The sequence below is a fragment of the Aedes aegypti genome, chromosome 3, assembly GCF_002204515.2.
Source record: "Aedes aegypti strain LVP_AGWG chromosome 3, AaegL5.0 Primary Assembly, whole genome shotgun sequence".
Classification (NCBI taxonomy): domain Eukaryota; kingdom Metazoa; phylum Arthropoda; class Insecta; order Diptera; family Culicidae; genus Aedes; species Aedes aegypti.
This window is the reverse complement of record NC_035109.1, coordinates 57,106,042-57,122,744: the sequence shown is the minus strand read 5'-3', so window position 1 is coordinate 57,122,744 and position 16,703 is coordinate 57,106,042. Positions and strand designations below refer to the sequence as shown.

General features: G+C 37.9%; 1 protein-coding gene across 4 annotated transcripts in view; it reads left to right on the top strand.

Moving 5' to 3' along the window:
- Positions 1 to 16,703, top strand: part of LOC5579882 (hemicentin-1) — a 609,400-nt gene that overhangs the window by 520,242 nt on the left and 72,455 nt on the right. For all 4 annotated transcript variants that reach the window (XM_021855614.1, XM_021855615.1, XM_021855616.1 and 1 more), the window contains one exon: positions 16,534 to 16,674. In XM_021855614.1, coding sequence (XP_021711306.1) covers positions 16,534 to 16,674 — 141 coding nt within the window. The remainder of the gene's footprint in view (positions 1 to 16,533; positions 16,675 to 16,703) is intronic.

The window sequence follows — 16,703 nt, the reverse complement described above, 5'->3', positions numbered from 1 at the left end:
AAATACGACAGTACTTGTAGTGCAAATATCTTGAAAATAAAGAGGTTTACGAGAAAACTGTCTTCTGCAAAGTTGATCACAGGACTGCTGACTTCCACTTGGTAACTATTTCAATTCAGAATTAACTCACCAGGTGGCGCACAGATGCCAACAAATGTTGCATATATAAGCAACATATGAAACAACTTTCCGACGTATAAATATTTGCTTCGTTTATATCTCAGTCCAGCGATGAGATACAAAATTGGTGTCTTCGACAAAGTTGAACAGCTAAATAATACCTGTTTGCATAGAACCTTATAAATTCGGAAAACACTCCCAAGATGGCGCTAGTGAGCAAAAACTTTATTTGCTTATATCTTAGTCCAATTATGAGATACAAAAATAGTGTCTTCGACAAAGTTGAAAAACTCGGCGCTAGTGAGCCAAAACTTTATTTGCTTATATCTAAATCCAGCGATGAGATACGAAATTGGTGTCTTTGACAAAGATGAACAACTAAATAATACCTATTTGCATAGAACCTTATAAATTCGGAAAACGCTCCCAAGATGGCGCTAGTGAGCCAAAACTATATTTGCTTATATCTTAGTCCAGCGATGAGATACAAAATTGGTGTCTTCGACAAAGTTGAACAACTAAATAATACGTATTCGCATAGAACCTTATAAATTCGGAAATCGCTCTCAAGATGGCACTAGTGAGCCAAAACTTTATTTGCTTATATCTTAGTCCAGTTATGAGATACAAAAATGGTGTCTTCGACAAAGTTGAACAAATATATGATACCTGTTTGCATAGAACCTCATAAATCCGGAAAACACTCCCAAGATGGCGCTAGTGAGCCAAAAAATTATTTGCTTATATTTTAGTCCAGTTATGAGATACAAAAATGGTGTCTTCGACAAAGTTGAACAACTATATATTACCTATTTGCATAGAAGCTTATGAATTCTGAAAACACTCCCAAAATGGCGCTAGTGAGCCAAAACTTTATTTGCTTATATCTTAGTCCAGTTATGAGAAACAAAATTGGTGTCTTCGATATAGTTGATCAACTAAATGAGACCTATTCGCCTAAAATCTTATTAGTTCGGAAAACACTCAAAAGATTGCACTAGTGGTCGAACATTTTGATTGTTCATATCTCAGTTCAGTGATGAGATACAAAATTGGTGTCTTTGACAAATGTGTTCAACTGAATGAGATCTATTCACCCGAAAACTTATTAGTTTGGAAAACATTCACTAGATGGCGCTAGTGTGCAAAGGTTTTATTTTGCTAAAATCTCAGTCAAGTTATTAGATACAAAGCTGAACTTACTCGGTCCAAGAATTGTGACATTGGAGCGGGCACGCTTCCGTATGCTCCCCAGGTATTCTGGCCCACTCTAGTGTCAAAAATCTTGGACCGCGTGGATTCGGTTCTATCAGTGGATAAGACCATAGTGGTTTCTGCGCTCGTGTACATACATGGTACATGTCACCAACACTACCTAAAAATTGCTGGTGGAAAATATAAACAAAGATCAGCTGTTCCCAGCAAAATCAAATGGCAGTATTTTCAACCAGCAAATTTGCGCATGTGTCCGTGACACCGCTCGGCGAGAGCTTAATATGCACCAGTGATGCAGTAACTTGAACGTTATGGACGAATAATGTTGACTTCAAATATTCACGTCTGTTAAGCATGTAATATTTGGAGTACAATATTTGACTGTCAATGGACTGAAGATCTGACTTAGCACTAACGAAATTCTGATATTGCCATATATATATATTTCGATAGCTGTCAGATCCAAACCACATTGTATACTAATAACTTGACCCAGCAAAATATTTTGATAGTTATGTCTTCATTATCAGCTGGCAAGTTTTATAGAATCTTTTTGAAGACTATTGTGAAACATCTGTAGGTTTTTTTATAATCAAAACATTTGACGTAAGATTTTATTTTGTTTTTGGTATAAAGGGTGTAAGTGTGCATAATTGTACATGTACATGTATGGAAGTGTATGTATGTCTGTATCTTACGTGGTAGAGCAGGTAGAGCCTCTGAAATTTATATTCTTTATGTTGCAATTTCTTTATCAGGGTACGTCCATAAATTACGTCACGCAAAATTTTGCCGAATTCATCCTTCTCAATTGTTCTCTGTATCACACTCTGTATCACGTTTCCTTGTAACCCTCTCCTTCCTCTTCTGTACGGGACGTAATTTATGAATTACTCCTCACCTGCAGTTTTTTCAACTTGTTTACATTGTAATGGATCGAAGAGCATGAAAATATTTTTGATTAATCTTGAAAATAAACTTATAGAACAACTAGATATGGAGGACACACTTTCAAGAACTTTTTTAGATCCCCACCAAAGACTTGAATTTTTTTGGTGAAATAAGGTTTAATGTATGGGAATACGACTATGAATAACAAAAACGGAGCTATATTCCAATTGTGAGATACCTTGGGCGTTAACGGGTTAAGGAGGGAATTATTCATCGGCGTCCAAATCCGATGAAGGGTTGGAGGATCTTGAATTGGAATGGGTTGATTTCTGTTGCTAGCAGGACCGAATGTGGTGTTGAATGTGATCGACTGGACTGGATTCTAGCAGGAAGGCGAGAATGCAAGGCGCTCGTGATAGGTTTCATTTATGTCCCCCTGGTTGGGGTCGATGTGGCGTACCTCACACTTGGCGAATCAGAGTTTGAATAACTTGATGATACCGCAGGCTTCAAGTTGTTGTAGAGGTCATAGGCAACGGAATCAGATACAACAGCGCCTGGTAGCGCCAGCAGTTCCCAATTGATGAAAATTGCAGCTTAAAGGTCGACGGATTGAGAGTTGGGTACCTGAATCGTCTAACTTTTCTGCTACTCTTTCGATATAGGGGTTGCTAAGGACTTTCCTCAGCAGCAGAAAGCTTATCATCTTGGCTGGTGTAGCCTAGCGTGATATGGAATTGGTCGGTGTTCAGACAGACCGGACTAGATGATATTTTTGTGTTCTAAAGATAGATTAAGAACTACATCAATTCTTATTTTTCCTCTGCTAGTTTGATACAGATGTATCATCAAATAGATAAGTACAATATTTCAGCAAATAATACAAATATTTTGATATTTCAAATGTTTGGGATAAGTTTTCCTGAAAGCATTGAAAAACACTTGGTCCAGTCTGTCTGAATATCGACCAATTGTTGTCCAAGATCGGATCCAGAGGTATATCTGCCGGCGTCTAATCTTGCGTCGGTGAATAATCGTCGTTCTAGCATTTTTGTGTCCGTCTTCGATGCCAGATCAATATTGAGATTCGAGGAGATGTTTTGAATGGTTTTACGGGCCATTATGTATCCACTGTGATTGTACTGCGTATTGTAACTTATCTGGAATATTCGGTACACGCTTTCCACTGGAACTGATTGGAGAAATCTCAAATATACCTACGTTTGCCACTCCGGCTCCGAGTGCGGGTGCCCACATCGGTCCCAATGTCGCGGTTGTCTTTCCTTTTATATGTTGGTGTCTTATCTTATCGTCTTTTTTTCTTGATTGATGTGTTGTCTTGTGAGGGATATTGGAGACTTGGTTAGATGAAGTTGTCTGGTTATCCATGAATGGGCATGAGTTCTGAACATGTCAGCAGTGATTCTCGAAGAGTTAGAGTAAAGAAAGCAAGCTTTTAAGTCAAGTCGTCTACTTGTTTTTTTAGTGTCTCTATTAATTTGTCCTTCATCTAATTCTTGTTTGATATGGTTTTGGATAGTGCGGGCAATAGTTTATCTCCTATTTTAATCGTTGAAATGGCGCCTTGCTTCCCCAAACGAGATATTTTGGTCAATCGTAGGCAAATACTGGGCTGTTGACAAGCTTTTCGGGGGTGCCCGTATAATCCTCAATTGAAACACAGTAGCGAAGAGGGGGTAGTAATTCCGCACTGAAATTCACAAGAGCTGTACTGTGAAGAGATAGGATCAACAGTGGAGTGTTCTGGAGCTTGCCATTTACTCGCTTTTTGATGCTACGAACTGCTTGTACGTCTTGGGAGATCAGATGCATGTGGGATGATTGAGTCCGGCTTATATACGATGCCCTGTACCATGTTTAGGGTTGGGTCAACTTTGGTAGCTTATTAACGATACTTCTGGAGGTAGTGCGAAGTAGGTATCGTGAACCAAAACCTTCGTGGGTAGCTTTTACGTTTAAGGCTTCTTTTACACCGATTGCCAATTGGACAGATAGGCCGATGACGAATGGTTCAGGATTTTGAGGACCGTCCGTTACACCGTCGGGCACTTTGCATCGCAGAACTAAGGTCATGGGTTGACCCAATTCAACCTTATTAAGAATCCATTTTGCTTATGCTGCGCTGAGATTCAGATGGGTCGATTTTCGATTAATCGCGACGAATAACGAAGTGCCGATTTTGATCAGTTTTTGACACCAACTTCTATTCGATTTAGTCTATTATACCATATTTTGTGTTGGTAGGAATAATAACTGAATCACCCTGAGACAGTTTTATATGATTTACACTGTGAATCCTTTGAGATTTCACCAGGACATCACGTTGTCGGTGACAGATGAGCGTTTTTTGCGCGAAATTTGGAGAAAATCGTACAAAAAAGCATACGAGCTACTGGCACGTGTTGATATACGATGTAACCCAAACTCTTGAAAACCGATCGAGCTCAAAAGTTATTTTTTGTTGGTTTATGAAAATATTTTATCTAGCAATATAAAAGAAACAAAGAATAAAGTATTGAGAATTCGAGAAAATTCAAATATCATTCTTTACTGATATTCAATAGTGCAATTTGAAGCAAAGTATATCCTATATGAAAATTGGAGGCCTCTTCTGCATGCTTGAAGGATTTGATCAATAAAAAGTTTAATAAACATTATATACAACGTTGCAATCTTTTGCTCAAAATTGCGATGTGCTGGAACATTTCTGGGAGTGGAATCAAATTAAGTGACCCAAAATTACCTATAGTAACATGATTTGACCCATGAGCCACTCAAAAATGTTATTTTTGTTACGCTGTGTTACTCACAGTAATGACCAACATATGTCTTTGCATATTCTGCAACAAATATTATGGATATTTTGATATTTCAATAATAAGGAGTGAGGATATTGGTTGTTGTCTACTGGAATTTACGAGTAGGATTGAGTAAAAACAACTAGATTTCAGCATTTTTAAAGTCAAGATTCCAAAAGAATCTCAGTAATCAAATTCACTGGTTCAAAAGAACCAGTATAATACACTATCTTTGAATTGGTATAGTGTCCAATTTACAAATCACACGTTTACTTCGAAAGATCTCTTAATAAATTCAAAGTCCTCAATTGCACCAGATGGCCGTTTATCCCGGCTACTCTTTCGACAATTCATATTTGCCATTTTGGTTTACGCTTTGCTGGAATGACAGCTGTTGTGCATCGCTGACAATGCACTAGCAAAATACACAACAGCACCTCCATCGTAGCATATAAAAACACAGACCAAGTTGATAGAAGAAATGGGACAGAGTCCGATGCAAAACTGTCACCGGAAGTCCATTCAACTAAGCGGAGCATACTCCAGAATAGGAGCATACTCCAGAACGAAAATAACGCGAACCAGACGGAGGCAATGTTTCAGTTTCGTTTTATGGCATTCAGAATAACGAACAGTATGGATACCATGTGGTCAGTTCACCGTGACTGACACCACTCACTTCGGCGATCCTCGTGCTCCAATCCAATCCACGAAAGCGTTTGGCCCGGTGAAAGAATAAAATCACAAAACGTTAACATCCTAGTTCAATTGTCACTTCAAGCGTTCGCGTACGATGGGGAGGTGGAGGCGAACTGGTCTCTGGCTAGGAAGTGTAGAATAGATTTGTCGACTCCAGGACCCTCCAACGACTGTAAAAAACAAATAAAAGCCGACATTGTTCACCGAGGACAAAGAGAAAAAAATGAACGAACCAACGAATACATGAAACGAAAAATGATAGCATAACAGCTGCTGGCCTAAGAGTGGTGAGTTCAAAAGCGAAATAAATGTGTACACAATAGCTGTCCAATAAAAAAACGGCTATATGTCGACAACAACCATCGGTTGCGGAAAGTGGGTGTGTGTGTGTTTGTGTTTTGGTTGTGCGAGTTTGGATGGAAACGCTATACAAATGGACAGTGGCATACTGTACAAAGGGGACAAAATTTACATTTTTATAAACTAATTGGAGAGATAACTGTCGTTCAGAGAAATGACTTTGGCGTTTTTTTTTTCGGGGATGCTTTCAGCGCTTCTTGGTTGGTAGTTTCGGGTGAAGGGGAAGCGAATGTACGGAAGAAACAGTTTAGTCGGTCGGATGAAAATCGTATCTCGTTAGTCAACAGATTATGCACGAATTAGCCGGAGAGATAGTGGAGTCAGACAGAAGAGGATTGTTTCGGATGAGTCGAAAAATTTGTAATGAGTGGAATCATTTGGCTAGCTCATGGGTAGGATGGATATCAGTTTATGCAAACAATACAGGTCGGCGTCGATTATCCGGGATTCGATTCTCCGGAATTTTGGACTCGACTATCTGGAAATTGTTTTTTGATGTTCTTGTGTTTCAAATTTTATGCATAAATGTGAGATAATTTGGTAATGCAATGTACAATATGAATGATATTGTAGTTTTGAACGTATTTAAGAAAAGGGGGGTTTGTAACAATGTTTTTTGTGTATGTGGTCAAAAATTTTGTTTTCTTGTAAAGACCCCTACTGTTCCTAGACATAATTTCTGGCTACGCTACCGCATCATACGAATAAAACAACGAAAAAGGATAATATTTAAGTTCTTGTATCAAATATTTCATTTTTTTCTTAGTGATTCGATTATCCGGAGGATTCGATTATCCGGAGTGAAAAAAAATTATACTTCGGATAATCGAGTCCGACCTGTTTAAAAATCTCTTCCTGAAGGTGACGATAAATCCAAGCCGAACCTCTAACTATCAAGAGTACAAATAAAAGAACCGAACATCGATGTAACCTGATTAGTGACCAATCAAGCGATTTATCAATTGATCAACTTTTCAGTCAAAAAGTATGTTCGGTTCTCCAAATTTATGTTCATGAGAATGTGTGGTTTGGCTTCGATTCATCTTCTCTTGAAACTATAATTCATATAGTTTCGAATAAAGCTTGTAGTTCATTTACCACGTTAGCATTTGGAAAAAGTGAAGAGAAGTTCCAAGCTTTTTTCGGTGTCGGTTTTTTTGTCAGAATTCTAGTGTACTAACGGATACACCCAGAAAGATCAAAATAACACTACCCTGTTTTTCCACTGGTACTTTGAAACTATTAGGTAAATCATTTTCATTTCCTCTGTAAAATGAGCACTAGATCAGGAACGATACTTTCTCTTACCATAATGTAATAAAATGTGGTCCAAATAATAGACGGAACTGAGTTTTCTACTTTGAGTAATTTATTTCGCTCCCTTTTTGAACAAACTTATGCCGAGTTGTTGGTAGTATTCACAAACTATTACTTTGACCATTATTTATTACTTTATAGTTAGTGCAAGTATCGCACAATAGACCTATTCTGGAAGTTCCTCAGTCAACCAATGGACCTATGCACGGGTTCACTATTTGACGTTTTAGCGGTGCCGTGTTATTTATGTGACCAAGGAAACTAGTGAATTAGGCACCGCTCAAACGTCAAATTAGTGAACTCATGCATTTGTCCATATTTTGATTTTCCATGTCAAAATGAACTTCTGGTCAAAATTTCAGTCAATTTGGAAATTTAGATGCGCTTCAAATCAATTATGTGTTTTTGGACAATTTTTAAGCTTCACTATTTTTAGGGAGTGTGTCCACGCAAGGGAATCCTCTTCGATGGTCTCTACGCCTACAACGGCGGAGCGGAACAATCCGGGTTCGGTCTCTAGATCACTGGGGGGGGGGAGCACTGCACTGTGGGGTTTTCGGTCGGGAGAAAAGAGAACTTCGCTTCGTCACTGCAACGGCGTGTATTGAACCAGACGGGGAGAAAGTGCGATAATAATTCTCGCGTTTAGTATCATACAGGCGTATCTGCATTGATCGATTTCTCTTCGTCGATTTTCTCTTTGGACTAGTACAGAAAATTCAATCGATTTTGTTAACATTTTTTGATGTAACATGACGAAGGGCGATGAGTACTTTCTACTGACTTGAAAAAAGCGATCAAAAGCAGTCGCTCGGCCGAGCAATTAACTAAAGAGAAAATCGATGAAGAGAAATCGATCATTGCAGTTACGTACTTATGATACTGAACGCGAGAACTGTGATATGCAAGATCGGGAAAGCAATGCTAACTTGTTCAATTCATTCATTCGACGGTACATGTGTCATGCACGATGGACTTATCCACGGTCTTCTTTAATGGACCGATGCACGAGTTCACTAATTTGACGTTTGAGCGGTGCCGAATTCACTCGTTACCATGGTCACGTAAATGACACGGCACCGCTCAAACGTCAGATAGTGAACTCGTGCACTGGTCCATTGTCGATTTTCATTTTCTTTTCCGCTCTAAATGCGGGCCATGTTTACATAAAATGACATCCGGACCAACATCCAGTGAAGGAATGTTCACCGAATGAACATGAAGTGGATGAATGTGTAGCGAAATCGTTCATTTTCTGTAAACACGGCCCGTAGTAAAGGTTTTCTTTCCAATGGATCAATGTACGAGTTCACTTATTTGACGTTTGAGCGGTGCCAAATTCACTCGTTGCCATGGTCACGTAAATAACACGGCACCGCTCAAACAACAGATAATGAACTCGTGCATCGGTCCATGGAAGTTGCAGCGTGACGTCATCGTAGATTAGTTCATTGAACTATCATCAGGTTGGGATGGATTGTTCGATCTTTGGTCATTTCTTGCAATTGATTTCCCAAAGGAACATGTAAGCTGATAATGGTTAATGATTTCATAGATTTATTATGTTTGTTTCCCATCGGCTAGGGCCTGGAAAAATAATGCCAATGTGTGTTTTTTAGAGCATACATGTTCAGAAAACCGTGATTTCTGGGTACTGTGGAGAACAAATCTCGATCAAATGATGTTTAAACTTAATTTAATCTTATTGGCGTGTTCGACAAACTTCAACAAAATAGAATTAGCTTTCAATGGGTGGTAATAGCAAGAGATTTTGATTTATGAGTATTGAGTTATGATTTTGCAAACCTTAAAATAAGCCTGAAAAATATTTTCAACTTGAAGCATAGTGAAATCTCTATCAAATGAGCTGAGAATTTGACCAGACATTGTTCTTAACATGGGTAGACCGGTAGATTTCCAGACATTTTTTTAAATATGAACAGGTCTGGTGCACAACCACTTGGGCACTTCCACGATTCACTTTGGGATGGGGGGTTTTTCTCGGCCGAATTGTCTGAATCTTTGCAATAAGAAGCGTATAAGTACGACGCTTATTTTGGCCAAATATTAACCTCGCAGCTTTCAATAATACCCACTGCCGAAGTGAATCAAAAGTGCCAAGAATAGGATCTGGCTCTCAATTGGCTAAGTTTGGCATTTATTCAATTTATTGGATTTCCTGCCCCAAGCTCAATGCTCGTACACTGTATACTCGTAAACTCGCACACTCTTAAAACTGCTCATGAGATCTTGGACGAGGCTTTGCCCACCTTTCTTACACGATTTCTCCCATTTTTCCTCAAAGCTTCATCGGTTTTGAATGATTTTGAATGAAGTTAAACTTCTTCATTATCGCGAAAAACTTTTCGATCGAATGAAGTTCTGGTGTAATTGGTGGGTATGCCTCCTTCGGGACCACATTATCGCCCTTCGCTTCGTACCGATCCATTACAGGCTTGGCATAATGGCACAAAGCGAGATCCAGCCTGAACAGTGTGGGAACACGGTGAGATTGGCGCTTCTGCAAGCATTCCTCTCGATAAATCTGCCCGTTTATGGTGCCAGTTGTAACGAACGGCTTGCTGTACCGTCCGCACTCGCAGATCGCCTGCCACAACTTCTTCGCGAATTTGTTCAACTTTCTCTTCCGAAACTTTTCCGGTACCTCGTTGCAGGACGTACCGACAAAAAACTCGAGGCCGGGGATTTGGTTGGTGTCCGCCTTGATGTATGTCTCGCCGTCCATGACGAGACAGCCCGGCTTGACCAGCCACTCACGGTACAGCTTCCACGCACGCAATTTGGCCACCGTGTTTTGCTTGTCAGTCCGGTTTGGCGGTTCCCTGACGTCAAAAACACGTAGCTCAGCCCGATTTAGGGTCTGCTGGAAGAACTACTTCGACGAATTGACCTTTTCAGTCACGTCTCGGGTGGAAAGGTTCGGGTTATTCTTAAAGTACTGCCTAATCTTCCGCGCCTTCTTTGGATATTTCGTTTTCAGTTTTCGGCCACTTCCGCTCAATAGCCTTCATCTCCTGAAACATCTTCACAATGCAGGACACAGTGGAATGGTGGATTCCAAGCCTTTTGCCGATCCATCTATACGACTGACCAGGATTATCGATCACCGAACCCAAGATTTGCTGGCGTAGCTCTTCTTGTTTGGAATGCATATTGAAAACTACTAGACATATTGTGATAAAGCTTTGCACACATAAACATAACACTCTAAACTAGTATTACCCAAAATTTCATTATTTTTTTACCCACGCGATAAAAAGTTACATCCAAAACAAAGTGTCGCATTTTTTCTGAGTCCAATCTATACTTTCTCTTAAATCAAAAACTGATCACATTAACCTCTTCTGCTACGTTTTTTGTATGAAACGTTAGCCACGACTATTGTCGCTAGCTTTAGATCCATAGTGGAATATTTCCTAGAAGCTTTGGTATTGCACTCTGATAATCGAAAGAGAGTCAGAGAGGAGTTAATCTCTAAATGTTACATAGTAGTAGTGTAGTAAAGTTCAGTTCAGTGTTGCCACAAGTACAGATTTATCTGGAAAGGTACAGATTTTCTGATAGTTTTTGGTACAGATTCTGTACAGTACAGATTACAGATTTCCACCGAAAAGTACAGATTGGTACAGATTTTTTTGAATTGGCGAGTTTTGTAAAACAAAATCCAAAAGATGCTTGAAATTCGAAAATAGTTTACATAAAACTATTATTGAAAGATTCTAATATCATAGAATTTAATATGTATTATATGAAAGGTGATATTATTTTAATTAAAACTTTGTAAAATTTACAAATTTATAAGTATTTCAAGAGTTTCTTTCAACGATTTATGTTGTATGTGGTACAGATCTTGGGTACAGATTTTCAAAATCACCGGTACAGATAAAAAAGATTTTTGAGCCTTCGATACAGATATAAATGTGGCAGCACTGGTTCAGTTCGATTTCTCCTCGTGCCAATAAAATCAAACTTTTTGAAATGAACATCAATTTTTTAACCAAATGGTATCCAATCGCATTAACAAAATAAAGATCAGTAGATTCCAGTAAAATGTTTTTCTGAGTAACGTGAAAAAAAACAAAGAAACTTCAGAAATTTCTACTGGTTCAACCTCTACTTTACGTCATTATCTCAATCTTTCGTTTGATTAATTGAAAATCACTAGACAATCAAGTTAATTTTTTGCATCGTTATGCATTTTTAACGTTTTTGATTGTTATGGTGTCAGATCTGTGAATTTTTCAATTGTGGTTGTAGTACTTACAATTAAAACTGGCTTTTTTTAAATAGAACCCTATAAAATTTATCATAAAACATTCAATTCAATTGACATAATAAAAACTCAAATAATGATAATGGAAATACAATGTCGCATAGATTGATTGTATTTTTTTTTGATTCTATACAACAAATGCTCATCAAGAATATTTAAATTAAATCAACCTCGAAAAGAAAGGACTAATCATTAATGAATATCTTCTAAACAGCGTTGCGAAAATCTCCAATTGGTTTTGACAGATTTCCGATGGGTTATGATTTTGCATTTGAGTATGAGTCCACCAACAGACAGTTCAAGCAAAGCTGATGACTGTTCACTAGGTCCATCCGCTCTGCTGATTTCAATTCTCCAAACTTGTCGCACTGATACAGCATACGTCCGTTACCGCAAATTGTTCACGGACATTTTCGAGTAACTTCTGCCGCCTTTCCGATGACCTTCATGATGTTGTGAACAATGGTGACATGAAGGTTGCCATACAATTCACAGGATGGCTTGCTTCTGCAGTCGCTTTTGCTGTATCCGGACTGGAGGCACAAAAAGCACAAATAGTTGTTCTTCTTAAAAAGCCGCTTCTCATGGCTCCTCATGTTCGCAAATTTTGCGCACTGGATCAGATCGTGATATTCTGAGCACAAGAGACACTTCACGTCACCTTTTGTCGCCGTTTTGGGATCACTCTTCTTCACACCAGCAATTTTCGTGATGGTTGGTGCACGTGTTATGATGACTTCGGCAGCTCTGATGAGATGGTTGCTACTTGTGACCAAAGCCGCAAAAACTCAATCTTAATAAGCCTCACTTTGTGGTGGGTTGGTGAGTAACGATGGCGTCGAGAAAAGCACGCTAAATTTTTTCACATCTCTGAACTAGTGGTGCAGTGTCCAATCTGGAGCAGTTCTTTCGTAGAACGGTTTCCGCTTCCAGTAATCGAACAAGCTGGAAATTGCGGCGGATAACTGATTTGCTCCAAATCACTCACTAGTGGTACACTTTCCATGTCCATTTTTTTTATTTCGGCGGATGATTCAATTTATTCGGTTTTCTATACACTCGCGCACTCGTTGACGTTCAAAAAGCAAGTCTGTCTTTCATCGCAGTCGATCTCACACTACTGGTGTCACTCGTTTTTGCGTTGTTCTTGTCGTATTGTTCACACTGAGTAGTGTTTGATCCTTCGACCTTTACGCTTGCTCCTACGGGGGCGGGCAATGAGGGCAGGATCAAACTTGTCGCGCGTCGTTCGCTCAGAGAAATGTAAAAGCGCCGCGGCTCGGTAATAGTGTTTGATCTATTGATCGTGTCGCTTGCTTTTGCGTGGGCGAGTGACAAACACTTTCTGCGTACAATGCGATTACCGAATTATTTCGCGAATCCGTTTAGGCGTGATTATATCATGGATCGCATCACCAAACTTTGGTGACTCGCAGATCTCTACCTTATCCCACTAACCCAATATCCTTTCCATGACAACCGTGGAGATGCAGAGGTGATCTCGGTCTCTAGTAACAACGGTAGTCACACTAACATTCCTTCCCTTCCCCGATGACCGTAAGGATGTGGCCGGCGCCGTTATTGACTTTTAAATTTGAGCTCTCGATTTGTGCACATTGAAGAATGGTAAGCTAATCCCAATCCCATTCATTAATTCCCTGTGCAACTTCGATTGTTCTGGTCAATCACGAAGTAGCAACTACGAATTGTACGGTCATCTATGCTTCTGCTTTATGCTTAAGTTCTTGTCGTATTGTTCACACTCATCTTCTCTCGTTTGTCGATCGAGTTCATTTGCGATAACATGCATGTGTTAACTTCGGGTTTGTTCAACACTGTGCGAGACGTGATTTTTTTTAAATAAAAAAATTAAATACGCTTAGACCTACAGTATTCAAAAAAATATATCTCAAAAACGAAAAAACATACATCGCTGAAAATTTGACAGTAAACGTAAAATTAACTGAACTATTAAGGTGAAGATGAATCGAAGCCAAAGTTCAAATTTTCAAGAGCACGGATCTGGAGAACCAAACTTCCGTTTGAGCTGAAAACTTAATCGATTGGTCATTAGCTGGTGGTGACCAATCGATTAGTGATTTTCTTAAACATATTTTAATAGTCCCTCCATTAATTTAAAAAAAAAGTGTAGTATTTTTTACGCTTTCCGTACAGTTTTCTTCATTATGATACTAGTATGCTGAAGGTATTTATTGGTTTTATAGATTTTTTATAGTTTTACTCAAATGACGGACCTTTTATTATTATTATTATTATTATTATTATTATTATTATTATTATTATTATTATTATTATTATTATTATTATTATTATTATTATTATTATTATTATTATTATTATTATTATTATTATTATTATTATTATTATTATTATTATTATTATTATTATTATTATTATTATTATTATTATTATTATTATTATTATTATTATTATTATTATTATTATTATTATTATTATTATTATTATTATTATTATTATTATTATTATTATTATTATTATTATTATTATTATTATTATTATTATTATTATTATTATTATTATTATTATTATTATTATTATTATTATTATTATTATTATTATTATTATTATTATTATTATTATTATTATTATTATTATTATTATTATTATTATTATTATTATTATTATTATTATTATTATTATTATTATTATTATTATTATTATTATTATTATTATTATTATTATTATTATTATTATTATTATTATTATTATTATTATTATTATTATTATTATCTTTATTAACGAGATTTGCAGCCCGAGGCTGGCTCATCTCGGCTATGACGGACCTGGTTAGATTACGCCGAGGACCTGACATTGAATCCCGTCCCCAAGAAAGTCATCTATGCTCTTAAAGCAATACCTAGTAATGACTACCTTTGGAAGAGAAGTAAAGCCGTTGGATTGAGATAAACAAGCCTAGTCAAAAATCTCGTTAAAAAATTAAGTTGAACTTAACAAGTACTTATAAATCAATAGATATGAAAATTTGTAAATTAAAAATCTTGCCTACGATTTCAACGATATTTGGAAAACCATAAACCAATCAAATAACAAAATATTCTGAGACATGCAACGTCGTTTTTCTATGGAATAGCTGCAATATCACCATACATTCACGATAGAGTTTCAATTTAGTTTGAATAGATTTAAAGTGTTTTCTCTATAAACTGGTTTAGTTGTTAAAGATGATGTGAAACTCTTCGAGCATGAAAAAAAAAACTCAGAACATCATCATTATTTATGAATGGCTTAAATCTCAAAAATGTATAGAACAAACCAGCCCTGTGGTTCCCTGACGTGGTCTGAATGGTTCGAGTATCCAATTCGGTGTATATTTTTTACTTTAAAATTGCGTTCACAGTATTGGATTATGGCTCCAATTCCTGGGAAGCGTGCTACAAAACACATCCTTCATTTTGAAAACCCTTATTTATTCCACGTAGTTTGCGTTCCCCAGAAGTGCTAATTAGTTACTCCAGAAATATCCCCGGCGGATTTTCACTCGATTTTCACTGGGCTATCTTTTTCTCCTCAGAAACGATTCCGGCAGATTCCAACCAATCGTTGTCTGCTAGGGTGGCCTACTCTTATGAAAAAAAAGCTCAGCAAATTCAAAGCTTTAGCAACAAGACGAAATATTTTATACTTCCAGAAGGAATTACGAAATTCAAACGAAAAGACTAAGAAGCCTGCACCCTCCAACGACTAAATTTTCACAGTTACTTCTAGTGGTCCAAAATTATAAGTCCTTAAGATAGGAATTTGGATTTTTGATTCACCAGTTAACCCTTCTGTCTTTATTGCGGCGTGGCAATGAATCCCTTAATTCAAGCATCCCCAATTCAATTCAACGCAAACGAAATGAGCTTGAAGTTTGAACTTGAACCCATGGCTGCCCCATTTTGGATCTGGTCCCTCCACGCCACAGTCAGAACCCTCCTCACCAGTGCCATTCCATTTCAGCTTGGTCGGCGGAAACGCAAATGAGTTGACGGAAAAATTTTCGGCTTTAATTTGAAATTAATTACTTCTCAAAAGTCAACTGGAGTTTTGTGCGGGTACGGTCGGAAAGGGGGGGGGGGGATTTGAACAGATCGTTGGGATTGCAGCAGAGCTGGGAAAACTCTTCACTGTAGCTTTGTGTTGACTCAGAGGGAAGATTGAATCTAGCAAAGGCTGGTACCAGCAGTACTGGATAAGGGTATTCGATATTTGGCGTTTGAAACGAAATGCATTGGAATTCCATGGAATACAAAGCGATTTTTTCCCGATTTATTTTTTCGTTTCATAACATTGAAAAATAAACGCTTATTTTTTCGGTTTCGAAAGAAATAAACTCAGGAAATTAAAATGTCCTCTTTACAAAATCACTTTTTGCGTTGTACGATGCTTACATGTGCTAAGTTTCACGCAAATGATGCCGCCAAAAGTTCTTATACGTGCAATAGTTAAATTGATATAAGTACATATACCATATGATGAAAAATAGCATAAAATCGACATGAAAAAAGTGTATATCACATACCCTAAGACCTGTAAGCAGCAGCAAAGAGGTGGAATATAAATTGCACAATACTTAATTTAATTATTTCCTTTAATTGATGGTTTTCGAGAAAAGTTTTCCGTCGCTTCCCTAATGGGAACATTCTGAAAACAGGAGAAAGTTTTATCCGGGTGGCAGGCAGCAGCAGCAATGCGGTAGCGCATTAAATGAGAAGAGATTCATCTTGAACGCAAGGAATTGATTTTTGCCGTCTTTCGATTTTCTTTCGCTTGCAGTGCCACCCAAGATTACGCACGTGACGTCCGGCGGGCATCTGCAGGTGCGGAAAGGATCCCCGGTTCGGTTGGAGTGCTCGGCTACCGGAAATCCGATGCCGAACATTACCTGGACCCGGAAGAACAACGTGCTGGAGAATGGTAAGTTTGAATGACTTTTGGGGAGAGTT